A 13,282-nucleotide genomic window follows, 5' to 3' on the forward strand; every position below is an offset into this window, starting at 1 on the left:
TGATAAATGGAATTTAATAAGCATTTTCCTATGGCTGGCCATGCTTTCCACCTGGCTACCCATACCCCGGTCAACAGCTCTGCTCTAACTAATTAATCAAATAAATAACGGCGACAAAGCACAGAAACGACTTTTAGGCGCATTAAATAAGTTGAAAGGGAAGTGGTTTTCAGGCCTTGTGGCGGGTTTTTGACTAGGTATGGGCTATAAATGTAAATAGACCTGGCAACCCTGAGTCTGGACTTCCTGGCGAGGCGGGGCTCAGCAGTTAACTAACATCTGGCGAAGAGCTCGTGCTAAAGCTCTCCACCTCGGGCTGCAGAGACAGTAGGTCACATATTCCTTCGACTCTTTATACACAAGTTGTATCGTGCACACCAAATAATCAAATAGTAGCTTGCTAATGTGTTGTTTTTAAACATGTAGCTAGATACCGTGCATTAGTTAACTAGGAGTATGCTTGCCAACTAACTATAACCACAAGGTTTCTAAACCAGAGGTTCAAATAGGAAAACCTCAGGGGGAAACTTACGAAAGAGACCGAACAAGGCCGGGGTTTGAGAATTAAATTAGAAAGTACAACATTATTCCCTTAGTTGTTAATTTTCTTTCAATCTAAAGGCATCACAAAGTAGTTGAACATGTTATTACACCAACCGCGTGACATTGACAAACTGACACGTTTTAATTTGTGTAAAAAAAAAAAAAATCGACCTTTAGTACTGTATTCTTTGATAAGTATTTTGTTATTACCCCCCCCCCCCCCCAGCTGAACCGTTCCCGTTAATGTCAGCTGACTAGGTCAATATCCAGTTTACTTTCGAGTTTAGAGAACTATTACGAAAACCACTCAAATGGTTTTGTGATTAGTTAACTAATGACAGGCTGGACACATTAACATTTCTAACAAATGTGTTTTATTATTTTCGTCTCTTCATAATATTACCATATGTCCCAGCTTGCTTGCCGTAGTTTTGAAGTAAACACGGAAAAAACAACCCCCAGGCCTTTTGTTTTAAGGCCGTTTTTCACCCTGCCAACTCCTGTATAAGTAGTTGCGCACCGACTCTCCGTCAGAACCGACTGTTCCCGGTGTGTTGTGGGGCGCAGTGCTTTACTACTGTGGGCTATGAGACCTGTCCACGTTACTGCTCGGTAGAGATGTGAATAACATGACTCCCGTTGCTATGAGCTCGTCCCATTCTTTTACTATAGGGGAAATATAGGTCTGTCTATTTGGCCAAATAACTCAATGTGTATTTAATTTTTTGTTTTAATTGGCCACCATTTTAAACATGATGATCTTCTCTTTCTAATTATGTAAGGCAGGGTACTCCATTGTCACCAAACGCCAGCTCCGGATTACCTTTTGCCCTTTGAACGTTGAGCCCCCCCCCCCCCCCCATTGTTTTCCTATGGCGAGGCATGCTTGTGTATTTCGCTAAGTATCCCGCAATGTGTTTATTTAGATTTGTATTTACTCCAGCTCGTACAGCATTTTAGTCAGGATACTCTTTCTAATGAAATAAGATTGGACAGTTTACTCTGCTGTCATCGATCGCTTAGACCAGAAATAGTCTAAAGTTGCACCCCCCCCACTTCCTCGTTATGCAGACATAAGCAAACTTGGCACCATCGAGGTGTTTACTTTCTACACGAGTTATTTTCCAGTTTCTTCCCCAGAACAGATTTGTAGTGGTAAAATAATAAAAGGATAACGCATGTTGTTTTTGGTGGCATTTAGGGGAAATGTAACTAAGCGTCTCCAGTCTAAACAGGCGTTCCTCTGCTATGGGCACGGCTCAGACAAAGGTCCTTTGCCAATTTTTCAGCCTTGGGTGAATTTAGATTCATCCTTATTGTCCAGCCTACTAATGAGCTGTAAATGTTTTCTATACTGGACACCCCCATCCTACCCTAATGGTTAGCTGTGTAACAGACCAAGTGTTATTTGCTTGCTGTGGGTGCACTCTCCCTGACGACTGTTACTCTAGCCAGGCTGAAAACAACAACATTTGTGTTTTGATCAATTCCATTTTACATGGTGAGTTTAGAAGGCTCAACTATTAGCCTCCCGACAGTTGATGTCATTGAGATTCAGTGTAGCTAGGTGTACAGCTACTGTACTGATATGAATACTCCTAGCCTAAAAGTGTGTGTGTGTGTGTGTGTGTATAACACTGTCTCTCTCTCACCCTCCAGTCTCTTAGCGACCAGCCCTGTGGTCTGCCTCTAGCCTGTCTATGAACTGAAGTGCCTCATTCTAAAAGAACAGAGCGTCCTCATCATGTCTGCGGCAGCTCCCAACAGTAAGAGCCAGTCCAGTCTCAGAGAAGACTTGACCTGCGCCATCTGCTGTGACCTCTTTACTGAGCCGGTGATGCTGGGGTGCATGCATCACTTCTGTAAGCACTGTATCAGTACCTACTGGAGGGGTACCCAGACACCGGTTTCCTGTCCCCAGTGTAGGAAGGAGTTCACCAACAAACACTTCCAGACCAACTATCTGGTGACTGCCATGGTGGAGAAGGTTAGGGCCTCCACCTCTGACTGCTATGTCCAGAATATACAGGTGAGTTAGTTGTGTTGAGAATATACGGGCGAGTTAGTTGTGTTGAGAATATACGGGCGAGTTAGTTGTGTTGAGAATATACGGGCGAGTTAGTTATTTTAAGAGTTGTCTTTTTCTTTGTGCAGCTGTTGTGTCATAGTATGGAGTGTGATGTGGTGTTCTTGTGTTATTATATGACCGAATTAGTAAAAAGCAATGGCTTGCGCACCTAAAGGAAGTAGGTAGAGGTGCATATTAATGGCTGGTGACCTGTAGCCTATAAAAATAAATAGTCGACAGTCGCTATGTACAGCTCCCAGTAATTTATTGGGTAAACGGCCAACATTTCGGGCATCACTGTGCCTCCTTCAGACCCCTGAAGGCACAGTGATGCTGAAACATGGTTGGTTTATCCAATAAATGACGGAGTTGGTTTTTATATTCGTGTCTAACTTCAAGCCTTGACTTTTCACTGAAGTTCTGGTTCAGCCTTGCACGGTAGCGGCCTTGCTGATGACTCGGGGATTCTGTTTGAAACCTTTAACAAATATCAGCTTCAAGTCATCGTATGTAAACATGGACAGAAAGTGACCTTTGAGTTAAGGAAATGGGGGGGACAATGGCTTCTCATGTGTCCCTCTAGTTCCTCATCTTGCCCCACCCTCCCCGTATGTTAACATTGCCAAAGCAATTGAAGTAAATAAACAAGTGACACAAATAAATGAAGTGAACATTACACTCACAAGTTCCAAGATAATAAAGACATTTCAAATGTGTCGGTGACCACCTCGTGTCTCGCTGTTCCCGTGTCTCGCTCTCGCTGTTCCCGTGTCTCGCTCTCGCTGTTCCCGTGTCTCGCTCTCGCTGTTCCCGTGTCTCGCTCTCGCTGTTCCCGTCGCTCTCTCGCTGTTGAGGTAGTGAAGGCATGTTCTGCCTAGCAGCACAGTGTAATCTAACTGACAATAATTCACTCTATAATTCATCCCAAATGACCCTATACCCTTTATAGTGCACTTCTTTTGACTGGGGCTGTAGGGACTATATAGGGTGCCGTTTGGAACACTTGGTCTCAAACCAAAGGTCTCTTCTATTCCCTGATAGCAGGGATGGGCATCTTGCAGGCCTGTGGTTTTATCTGGTTATGTCAGTCACAGTAACTTAATCAACCCATGTTATCTTCCAATAGTTGTCCGGAACAGAACCATGATTTTTAACAGATTTGACCCCACCCACCACCAAAGTACCTGTTTTTATATATTTATTTCTACCTTTTGAAATAGATTATTTTGTTACTTTGTAGCATTAAATGACTTCACCAGTGTGGATACAGCAGCTACAGATGAGTCATTCCGGGAGAGGAATGAGACGGACATTTGGCTAAAATGTTTTCCTCGCAAGGAGAGGGGCCCCAAAAGGCTCGGGCTGGCGGGGACTGTGGGTAGGGAGCGGGGTACATGGAGCCACTGCGGCCCCTCGGGATGAATTCAGATTTCTGTGCTCACTGTTTCTCCCCACTCAATGTTGCCCATCCCTGCGATCAATTGTTCTATATTCTTCCAATTAAAAGACAGGAAACTCTTTCCTCATGAACTTTTTTTTTTTTGAAGTAACATTTTGACCGTTCTTTTTATGTTTTGTCAGAAACAACAGAAGGATTCGTTGGAGGCCCACAGACGGAGACGAGAGGATTTCATCACTGTTCTAAACGGAGACCAGGACAAGATGGAGAGCATCAAGGTAAAGACCTGTGTGTGTGATGCAGAGACTAGGAACAATGGAGTCTATAAAGGTTTAGGAGGACATCCATCAACGTTAAGTCTGTCCTCTTGGCCGTCACAATTTAAAACAAATAGTTGGACATGAAGATTATAGATTTAAGTTGTTAAAAAAATAATTAGTGTCTAGTTTGAGAAACAAGTCCTCAACTGGCAGCTTCATTAAATAGTACCTGCAAAACACCAGTCTCGACCTCAACAGTGAAGAGGTGACTCTGGGACGCTGGTCTTCTAGGCAGAGTTCCTCTGTCCAATGTCTGTTATTTTGCTCATCTTAATCTTTTATTTTTATTGGCCAGTCTGAGATATGGCTTTTTCCTTGCTACTCTGCCTAGAAGGTCAGCATCCCGGAGTCGCCTCATGACGTTGAGACTGGTGTTTTGCGGGTACTATTTAATGAAGCTGCCAGTTGAGGACTTGTGAGGCGTCTGTTTCTGAAACTAGACCCACTAATGTACTTGTCGTCTTGCTCAGTTGTGCACCGTGGCCTCCCACTCCTCTTTCTATTCTAGTGAGAGCCAGTTTGCACTGTTCTGGAAGGGAGTAGTACACAGCGTTGTATGAGATCAATTTAATAGCCTTCATTTCTCAGAACAAGAATAGACTGACGAGTTTCAGAAGAAAGGTCTTTGTTTCTCGCCATTTTGAGCCTGTAATCGAACCCACAAATGCTGATGCTCCAGATACTCAACTAGTCTAAAGAAGGCCAGTTGTATTGCTTCTTTAATCAGGACAACAGTATTCAGCTGTGTTAACATAATTGCAAAAGGGTTTTCTAATGATCAATTAGCCTTTTAAAATGATAAACTTGTATTAGCTAACACAACGTGCCATTGGAACACAGGAGTGATGGGGGATTTGATTTAAATTTAGGATTTGATTTATATCCAGGTTGATATCCACCCCCCCCCCTCCATCTCTCCCCTCTGTCTGTAGAGAATTGGCTCTGAGCTGCAGGTGCGGATCCAAGGGGAGTTCCAGGCGTTGCAGGCCTTCCTCGCGGAGGAGGAGGCGTGTGTGTTGGAACGGCTGCGGAGGGAGCAGGAGGTGGCTCTGGAACAGCTGCAGCGCCACCTGGAGGCTGTCAGAGAGGCTGTCAGTCAGCTGGATCACAGTATGAGAATCCTGCATGAGGCTGCTACTACCACGCACCAGACTGGACTGGTAGAGGTATTGAGGAGTTCTTCAGGGTTTATAGAAATCCCAAGTAGGCGTGTCTGTGACTAATAGAAAAGGAAAAAAGTGATGTTGTTGAGTGGAGAATATTGTTTCCTGAAACTCTCCTTGACTTGAGCCGCAACGACCACATTCCAGTCTGCTGATAGAGGGGACTACTGTTTGGACCCTTTGGGGTTTATAGGGGGGACTACTGTTTTGACCCTTTGGGGTTTATAGAGGACTACTGTTTTGACCCTTTGGGGGTTTAGAGAGGGGACTACTGTTTTGACCCTTTGGGGGTTTATAGAGGACTACTGTTTTGACCGTTGGGGGTTTATAGAGGGGACTACTGTTTTGACCCTTTGGGGGTTTAGAGAGGGGACTACTGTTTTGACCCTTTGGGGGTTTAGAGGGGACTACTGTTTTGACCCTTTGGGGGTTTAGAGAGGGGACTACTGTTTTGACCCTTTGGGGGTTTAGAGAGGGGACTACTGTTTTGACCCTTTGGGGGTTTAGAGAGGGGACTACTGTTTTGACCCTTTGGGGGTTTAGAGAGGGGACTACTGTTTTGACCCTTTGGGGGTTTAGAGAGGGGACTACTGTTTTGACCCTTTGGGGGTTTAGAGAGGGGACTACTGTTTTGACCCTTTGGGGTTTATAGAGGGCTACTGTTTTGACCCTTTGGGGGTTTAGAGAGGGGACTACTGTTTTGACCCTTTGGGGGTTTAGAGAGGGGACTACTGTTTTGACCCTTTGGGGGTTTAGAGAGAGGACTACTGTTTTGACCCTTGGGGGTTTAGAGAGGGGACTACTGTTTTGACCCTTGGGGGTTTAGAGAGAGGACTACTGTTTTGACCCTTGGGGGTTTATTAACTCGGGTGTATCTGACACCATGGAGCAGAGCTTTCTAACCCTGTTCCCACAGGGCTACCCACCTGTAGGTTCTCTCTCTAGGAACAGGGTTGGAGAGCACAGTTGTAGTAGAACAATGCTCCCCCAACTGCTCGTTGAGTTCTAGTTCTATCTACTGCATTCCAGGGTTTACTGGATCAAAAAGGTTGCTTAAATGGTAAGTGTGGCAGAGGGAGCAGCCAGATTTTAGGGAACATTTTAAAGGCCACTTTGTGGTTAAGAAGTTTGTGCTATTTAAGGCAATTTTCTACAATTCTACACATTTTGCCAAGCAGCTGATATTTCTTGCAGTTTTAAATCAAATATGCTACATATTCTAACACAGATTTTAAGTAAATATTTGCCGATTTTTAAAATGCATTTCTGTGGTATTGAAAGTATTCCTTTGAGACGGTAGAGCAGTGTTCCCTGCAGTAGAGTATTGGATCTGGATTTATCTTTTTGTTTTTAAACATCTTGAATTCGTAGCTAATATCTCACCCTGATTTCTCTCTCTCTCTCTGCAGCTTCCACAGATACGGTGAGTGATTCTTGGACTCCCCCTCTGGCATGGCCAACAGCGTTGAACCTCTTCACAATCTAACATGTTTGTTTTCAAACAATGTAAAAAAAATAAACAAATTGGACTAAAGGAGTACGGAGGCTTTATAGTGCCTTCCGTTTGACCGGTGCTCATACAAAAGTAGTGCACTAATTAAGAGACTAGGCTCTGGTCAAAAGTAGTGCACTAATTAAGAGAATAGGGTGCAATTTGGGAGGTATTTAATAGAAATGTCCCTTTAAATCCTCTGTTTTCACCAAGTGATTGACATGGTTTCTGTCTTCACCAGGCCTCCTTTAGACGTGGGCCCAGGACCAGAGCTCGACTTGAACGGCTTCAGCAGTAGATACATGGCCCCGCTGCAGTACATCACGTGGAGGAAGATGTTCAAGTCTCTCAAACCCGGTAAGATCCCGCCCCTCCGCGGCTGGCCTAGTTCCAGGATGCGTGCCAACTGGCCCCCTACGGTTGGCCTAGTTCCAGGATGCGTGCCAACTGGCCCCCTACGGCTGGCCTAGTTCCAGGATGCTGGCCTAGTTCCAGGATGCGTGCCAACTGGCCCCCTACGGCTGGCCTAGTTCCAGGATGCTGGCCTAGTTCCAGGATGCGTGCCAACTGGCCCCCTACGGCTGGCCTAGTTCCAGGATGCTGGCCTAGTTCCAGGATGCGTGCCAACTGGCCCCCTGTTCCCTGTATGCTGCACTACTTACCTCCACAAAACAAAATGTCTGCTTGTCTTTATTGCAGTCACCCGCATTAGATTTCCTCCTCCTGGCGCGTGATTCTTCTCCCCTTCCCCCCCCCCTGGCGCGTGATTCCTCTCCCCTTCCCCCCCCCCTGGTGCGTGATTCCTCTCCCCTTCCCCCCTGGCGCTGATTCCTCTCCTCTTCTCTCCTGGCGCTGATTCCTCTCCCCTCCCCCCCCCTGGCGCGTGATTCCTCTACATCATAGAGAAGTAGTAATTGGGACGTAGCTCCTCTACTTAAACATTTAACCTCTTCCCCCTGCTGGACGTGCAGACAGCGTTTAACCTCTGCCCCCTGCTGGACGTGCAGACAGCGTTTAACCTCTGCCCCCTGCTGGACGTGCAGACAGCGTTTAACCTCTGCCCCCTGCTGGACGTGCAGACAGCGTTTAACCTCTGCCCCCTGCTGGACGTACAGACAGCGTTTAACCTCTGCCCCCTGCTGGACGTGCAGACAGCGTTTAACCTCTGCCCCCTGCTGGACGTGCAGACAGCGTTTAACCTCTGCCCCCTGCTGGACGTGCAGACAGCATTTATTTACATAAGTATTAAGACCCTTTGCTATGAGACTCGATAATTGAGCTCAGGTGCATCCAGTTTCCATTGATCCTCCTTGGTGTTTCTGCAACTTGATTGGAGTCCAGCTGTGGTAAATTAAAATGTATTGGAGATGATTTGGAAAGGCCTGTCTCACAGTTTTGACTCTGGGTCAAAATTCTACAAAGATCCAGCTATATAAAGGACTATTAATTTCAGGTAAAATAACAACCCAAATGTTCATCTCCCCCGAACAAATTAGCAAGTTGGCTAAATGTCAATTTAATGTTTTATGTGTGTGACAAATTTTAATATAGTTTCAGTTTTGATCGTGTCTGGTGTGGATGGACAAAATCAACATGCGCATGGCCTGTGTAGTCAGCATATAAAAATCATACCATATATCCGACACGATCTCGTGACTGGCTTGTCCTTCATGTTCCTGTTTTTTAGTTCCCCCCCCCCCCGACATGGAACCAACTCCAGAATCACTTATAGCAGGAAATTGCTGTATACAAATCAAGTGTTCATGGTCACATGCCCAAATGATTAGCAGATGTTATTGCGGGCGTAGCAAAATGCTTCTAGCTCCGACAGTGCAGTAATATCTAACAAATTACACAACATAAACGCGGTACACACATCCTAGAAGGAATGAATTAGGACTATATACATATAGATGGAAAATGGTGCGTAAATCAAAAATACTACGAAGTTTAAGAGCTAGTCGTGATGCTACCATCTTCATCTGCGCCCTCTTGATCCTACGGTTGTTTTATTAAATGTGCTCTGTCCTAGGGTTGTTTTTATTTTTCTGTATAGTTCTCTTCAGGGCTCACTGGAGAAGAGAGACCTGGGCCACATGGTTGACGTCCCTGTAAACATAAAGGTGATCTAAAATGGAACCTTAATGTTACCCTTTCCCCCTCAGGGCCGGCCCCTATAACATTCGACGTGGACACGGCCCACCCCAGTGTCTATGTATCCAGAGACAGAACCATCGCAGTAGACTGTGATAGCATGACCCCCTACCAGCCCAACCCTAAGAGGTTCCTACAGTCTGTCAACGTGCTGGGGTCTCAGGGCTTCCAAGATGGACGCCACTACTGGGAGGTAGGGTGGTATATACAGGGCATTCGGGGAGTATTCAGAATTCTTCCACATTTTGTTACGTTACAGCTGTATTCTAAAATGGATTGTTTTCCCCCCTCAAACTACACACCAAACCCATAATGACGAAGCAAAAACTAGAAATTTATGCAAATGTCAAAAAAAAAAAAAAAAGAAATGCATATCAAATTTACATAAGTATTCAGACCCTTTACTCAGTACTTTGTTGAAGCACCTTTGGCAGCGATTACAGCCTCGAGTCTTCTTGGGTATTGTGCTATAAGCTTGGCACATGTGAATTTGGGGAGTTTCTGCGTAGACAGACGCACAGACACTGCATTCTATTTTTGTTAAATATGTGTATAATACTTAAAAGAAGAGAAATAATTGCAGCAATTTTACTAATTTTTAGTTCATAATAGAATCAGTGAATTTTAAATAAATTCATTAGGACCTAATCTATGGATTCCACAACTGGTCAGGGGTATAGCTATGGCTGGGCATAGGCCTGGGGAGTCAGGCCCTGTGGGCCACTGGGGACAAATCTGCTGCCTTGGCAGGAACTAATGGGGATCATATATTTGTATAAAATACAAATCCGAATGAGTTTCCCCCCCCAACAAAAGGGCTTTATTACAGACGGATCCTCCTCAACATGAACACCATTCTCTGCCAACAGCTTTGGTGGACGTCTGTGGCACAACTGCACATTTTAATGTGGCTTTTTATTGTATTGTAAAGTAAGCCTTGTCTGAGACTGAGTATCTCCTGTTTCTGTAGTGAGACAGCTTGATGAACAGGACACCCCCTGGACAGGACACTAGTCTCGTTTCTGTAGTGAGACAGCTTGATGTACCAGGACACCCCCTGGACAGGACACTAGTCTATCTCCTGGTTCTGTAGAGAGACAGCTTGATGTACCAGGACACCCCTGGACAGGACACTAGTCTATTTCCTGTTTCTGTAGTGAGACAGCTTGATGAACAGGACACCCCTGGACAGGACACTAGTCTCGTTTCTGTAGTGAGACAGCTTGATGTACCAGGACACCCCCTGGACAGGACACTAGTCTATCTCCTGGTTCTGTAGAGAGACAGCTTGATGTACCAGGACACCCCCTGGACAGGACACTAGTCTATTTCCTGTTTCTGTAGTGAGACAGCTTGATGAACAGGACACCCCCTGGACAGGACACTAGTCTCGTTTCTGTAGTGAGACAGCTTGATGTACCAGGACACCCCCTGGACAGGACACTAGTCTATCTCCTGGTTCTGTAGAGAGACAGCTTGATGTACCAGGACACCCCCTGGACAGGACACTAGTCTATTTCCTGTTTCTGTAGTGAGACAGCTTGATGTACCAGGACACCCCCTGGACAGGACACTAGTCTGTCTCCTGTTTCTGTAGTGAGACAGCTTGATGTACCAGGACACTAGTCTGTTTCTGTAGTGAGACAGCTTGATGTACCAGGACACCCCCTGGACAGGACACTAGTCTATCTCCTGTTACTGTAGAGAGACAGCTTGATGTACCAGGACACCCCCTGGACAGGACACTAGTCTATCTCCTGTTACTGTAGTGAGGCAGCTTGATGTACCAGGACACCCCCTGGACAGGACACTAGTCTATTTCCTGTTTCTGTAGTGAGACAGCTTGATGTACCAGGACACCCCCTGGACAGGACACTAGTCTATCTCCTGTTACTGTAGTGAGACAGCTTGATGTACAGGACACCCCCTGGACAGGACACTAGTCCCTGTTTACTCTATTACAGGATATTGTATTGTGGTATTTATTTACTAATATCTATCCCTCCTAGGTTGGAGTGGGCAGCAAGGCCAAGTGGGACCTGGGTGTGGCGTCAGAGCGGGTTGACCGTCAGGCCCGGGTCAAGCTGAGTCCTGAGAGTGGTTACTGGACCCTACGACTGAGGGAGGGAGACCAGTACTCTGCAGGCACACAGCCCTGGACACGGCTCCAGGTGGGATCCTCTGCGCTACAGTAGTGACACCTCAGGGTTTAGTGAAACTCAAGTGTTGACTCTTCTTCGGCTGTCCCTACTGCAGAACCGTTTTGGGTTCCTCCTAGAACCCTATTGGGTTCCATTTAGAACCCCTTAAGAAGTTCTACATGGAATCCAAAGAGGTTCTTCAAAGGGTTCTCCCGTGGGGACAGCCTAGAACAGTTTTGGAACTTCTTTTTTTTCCTACGAGTGCATCGCACTCATGGATTATTGGAGCTGAAGTGGCTCTTTTAATTTAACATTGATCCAGCTTCACCTGATAACATCTGGTTGTTTCTCTCTCCTCCATGTTGTGTCCTGCAGGTTGGTTGGTCTCCCCAGAGGATAGGGGTGTTCCTGGACTGTGATGAGAGGAAGGTGTCCTTCTATAACGCTGATGACATGAGTCTCCTGTACTCCTTTAGTAACGGCCCCAGGGGCAGAGTGCTGCCTTTCTTTAGTCCGTGTGTCAATGATACTAACCAGAAACCACAGCCCATACAGCTGCTGCACTGTCCTCCTGTTGACCTGACCCGTTAGAGTCAGAAACCATATCCCATAATGCTCCTCTTGGTCCTGACTGGTGTGTTTTTGAGATGGGTTTTCTCTGATCCTCGGCTCTTGATTTGCCAGTTGCTGTAATAGTTTGTCCAAAGTGTCTACTGTTTGAGCTTCCCAAGTCAAAATCGCTAAAATGCTCCATATCACTTCATTCCTCTGAGGCGTTTACTTCCAAAGGGTTTTGCAATGGAACAGTTGCTATAGGAGAGGTCTCATCACCAGGACTTATCAGCATGATGTATCATGGGAATCATAACGTGGTCTCATTATAAAGGACTAGTAGAAATATTGTAATAAATTCTGCTTTAGTGGCTATGTGTACTTTTTGGGTGAGCAAACTCTCACAGAAATGTGAGTTATAGATATTTCATTCTACTTAAACAAGTCTAAAAAGTGGAAGATGTGTGATATTTCTATGCTAAAGTTTATTTTCTTTCTTGTGACTTTTGCTTTCGGTTTTGTACACCAGCTTCAAAAAGCTGAAACAATATTTTTGGTTATGAAGGTATATTTCAGTGGTTTAGATGGTACAATGATTCTCTACACTATACTACCTTATTTTGTCACAAACTGAAATTCGGCAAACTACTAGAGTTTTAGAAACCAGGAAATGGCAGAGCGACTTCCTGCATAGCGCATCTTTTAAGTTTCGGCCATATGCCTGTTGCTCTTTTGACAAAATGGGGCCCGTTGTCCATTTAGTGGCTGTTTCCTCCTGTGTCTAAGAGTCACTGTAGATATTGATACATGCCATAATTACACCGCACATTAAAATCCCCCTGCTTTCTCATCAGGGCTTATGTTATAACTTCTCACCTTTTTATGTGATCTCTATTTTTAATCGGTTCAATATAGCTTTAAAAGTGTTTTATTTCTTCACAGTACCTTTTTAATTTTGTTTGAGGTCTTTGCGATCATTATTTTTTCCCTAATCTGAATACTACACATTTACATATCTCAATCAATCTCTGCTCATCAGATTAAATGAAGGACTGATTTTTATTGTAATCAGAGAAAGTACTTTCTGGGGGGGGGGTGTCATTGACAATAAACAATGAACCAAATCAAACACTTGTTATCATGTCTTGTGTCTACTCAGATGACCTCTGAGTACTGCAACACAGATTTTGTCTGAAAAGTACAGATTGAGCCAATGGTTTTTAAATGGGAGTCATCTGACAAATGATGAACAGCGATTGTCTTTTTCACTGCCTACCTTTTTTGTCGTGCAGCTCGTCCGAAAATAGTGGAGTGGTGAGTAACTTTTGACAAACTGACAACTAATGAATGAATAATATATGATTTCCTCTGTGTTCATGAGTCTCGGTTGTCGTCGGGGTTAGCACAGTGCACCTGGGGGAGGAAGTGTGTTGTATCCCTGAGTAACATC

At 45.0% G+C, this 13,282-nt stretch overlaps 1 protein-coding gene across 1 annotated transcript; it reads left to right on the plus strand.

The window, feature by feature from the left end:
• The first annotated feature begins 232 nt into the window (after positions 1-232).
• trim105 (tripartite motif containing 105) lies at positions 233-12,961 on the plus strand. Its single transcript, XM_064973014.1, has 9 exons — positions 233-327; positions 2,203-2,572; positions 4,193-4,288; positions 5,263-5,496; positions 6,903-6,916; positions 7,227-7,342; positions 9,151-9,332; positions 11,149-11,310; positions 11,656-12,961. The coding sequence occupies exons 2-9, from the start codon at positions 2,288-2,290 to the stop codon at positions 11,869-11,871; spliced, it is 1,305 nt and encodes a 434-aa protein (XP_064829086.1). The 5' UTR covers positions 233-327; positions 2,203-2,287; the 3' UTR covers positions 11,872-12,961.
• The last annotated feature ends 321 nt before the right edge of the window (positions 12,962-13,282 follow it).

This window comes from Oncorhynchus masou, chromosome 9 (assembly GCF_036934945.1).
Source record: "Oncorhynchus masou masou isolate Uvic2021 chromosome 9, UVic_Omas_1.1, whole genome shotgun sequence".
NCBI lineage: Eukaryota > Metazoa > Chordata > Actinopteri > Salmoniformes > Salmonidae > Oncorhynchus > Oncorhynchus masou.

Coding starts and splice junctions, on each gene's coding strand:
- trim105 (XM_064973014.1), top strand. CDS start 2,288: ATGTCTGCGGCAGCTCCCAACAGTAAGAGCCAGTCCAGTCTCAGAGAA. Junction 2,573..4,192: donor GCTATGTCCAGAATATACAG/GTGAGTTAGTTG, acceptor ATGTTTTGTCAG/AAACAACAGAAGGATTCGTT. Junction 4,289..5,262: donor ACAAGATGGAGAGCATCAAG/GTAAAGACCTGT, acceptor CTCTGTCTGTAG/AGAATTGGCTCTGAGCTGCA.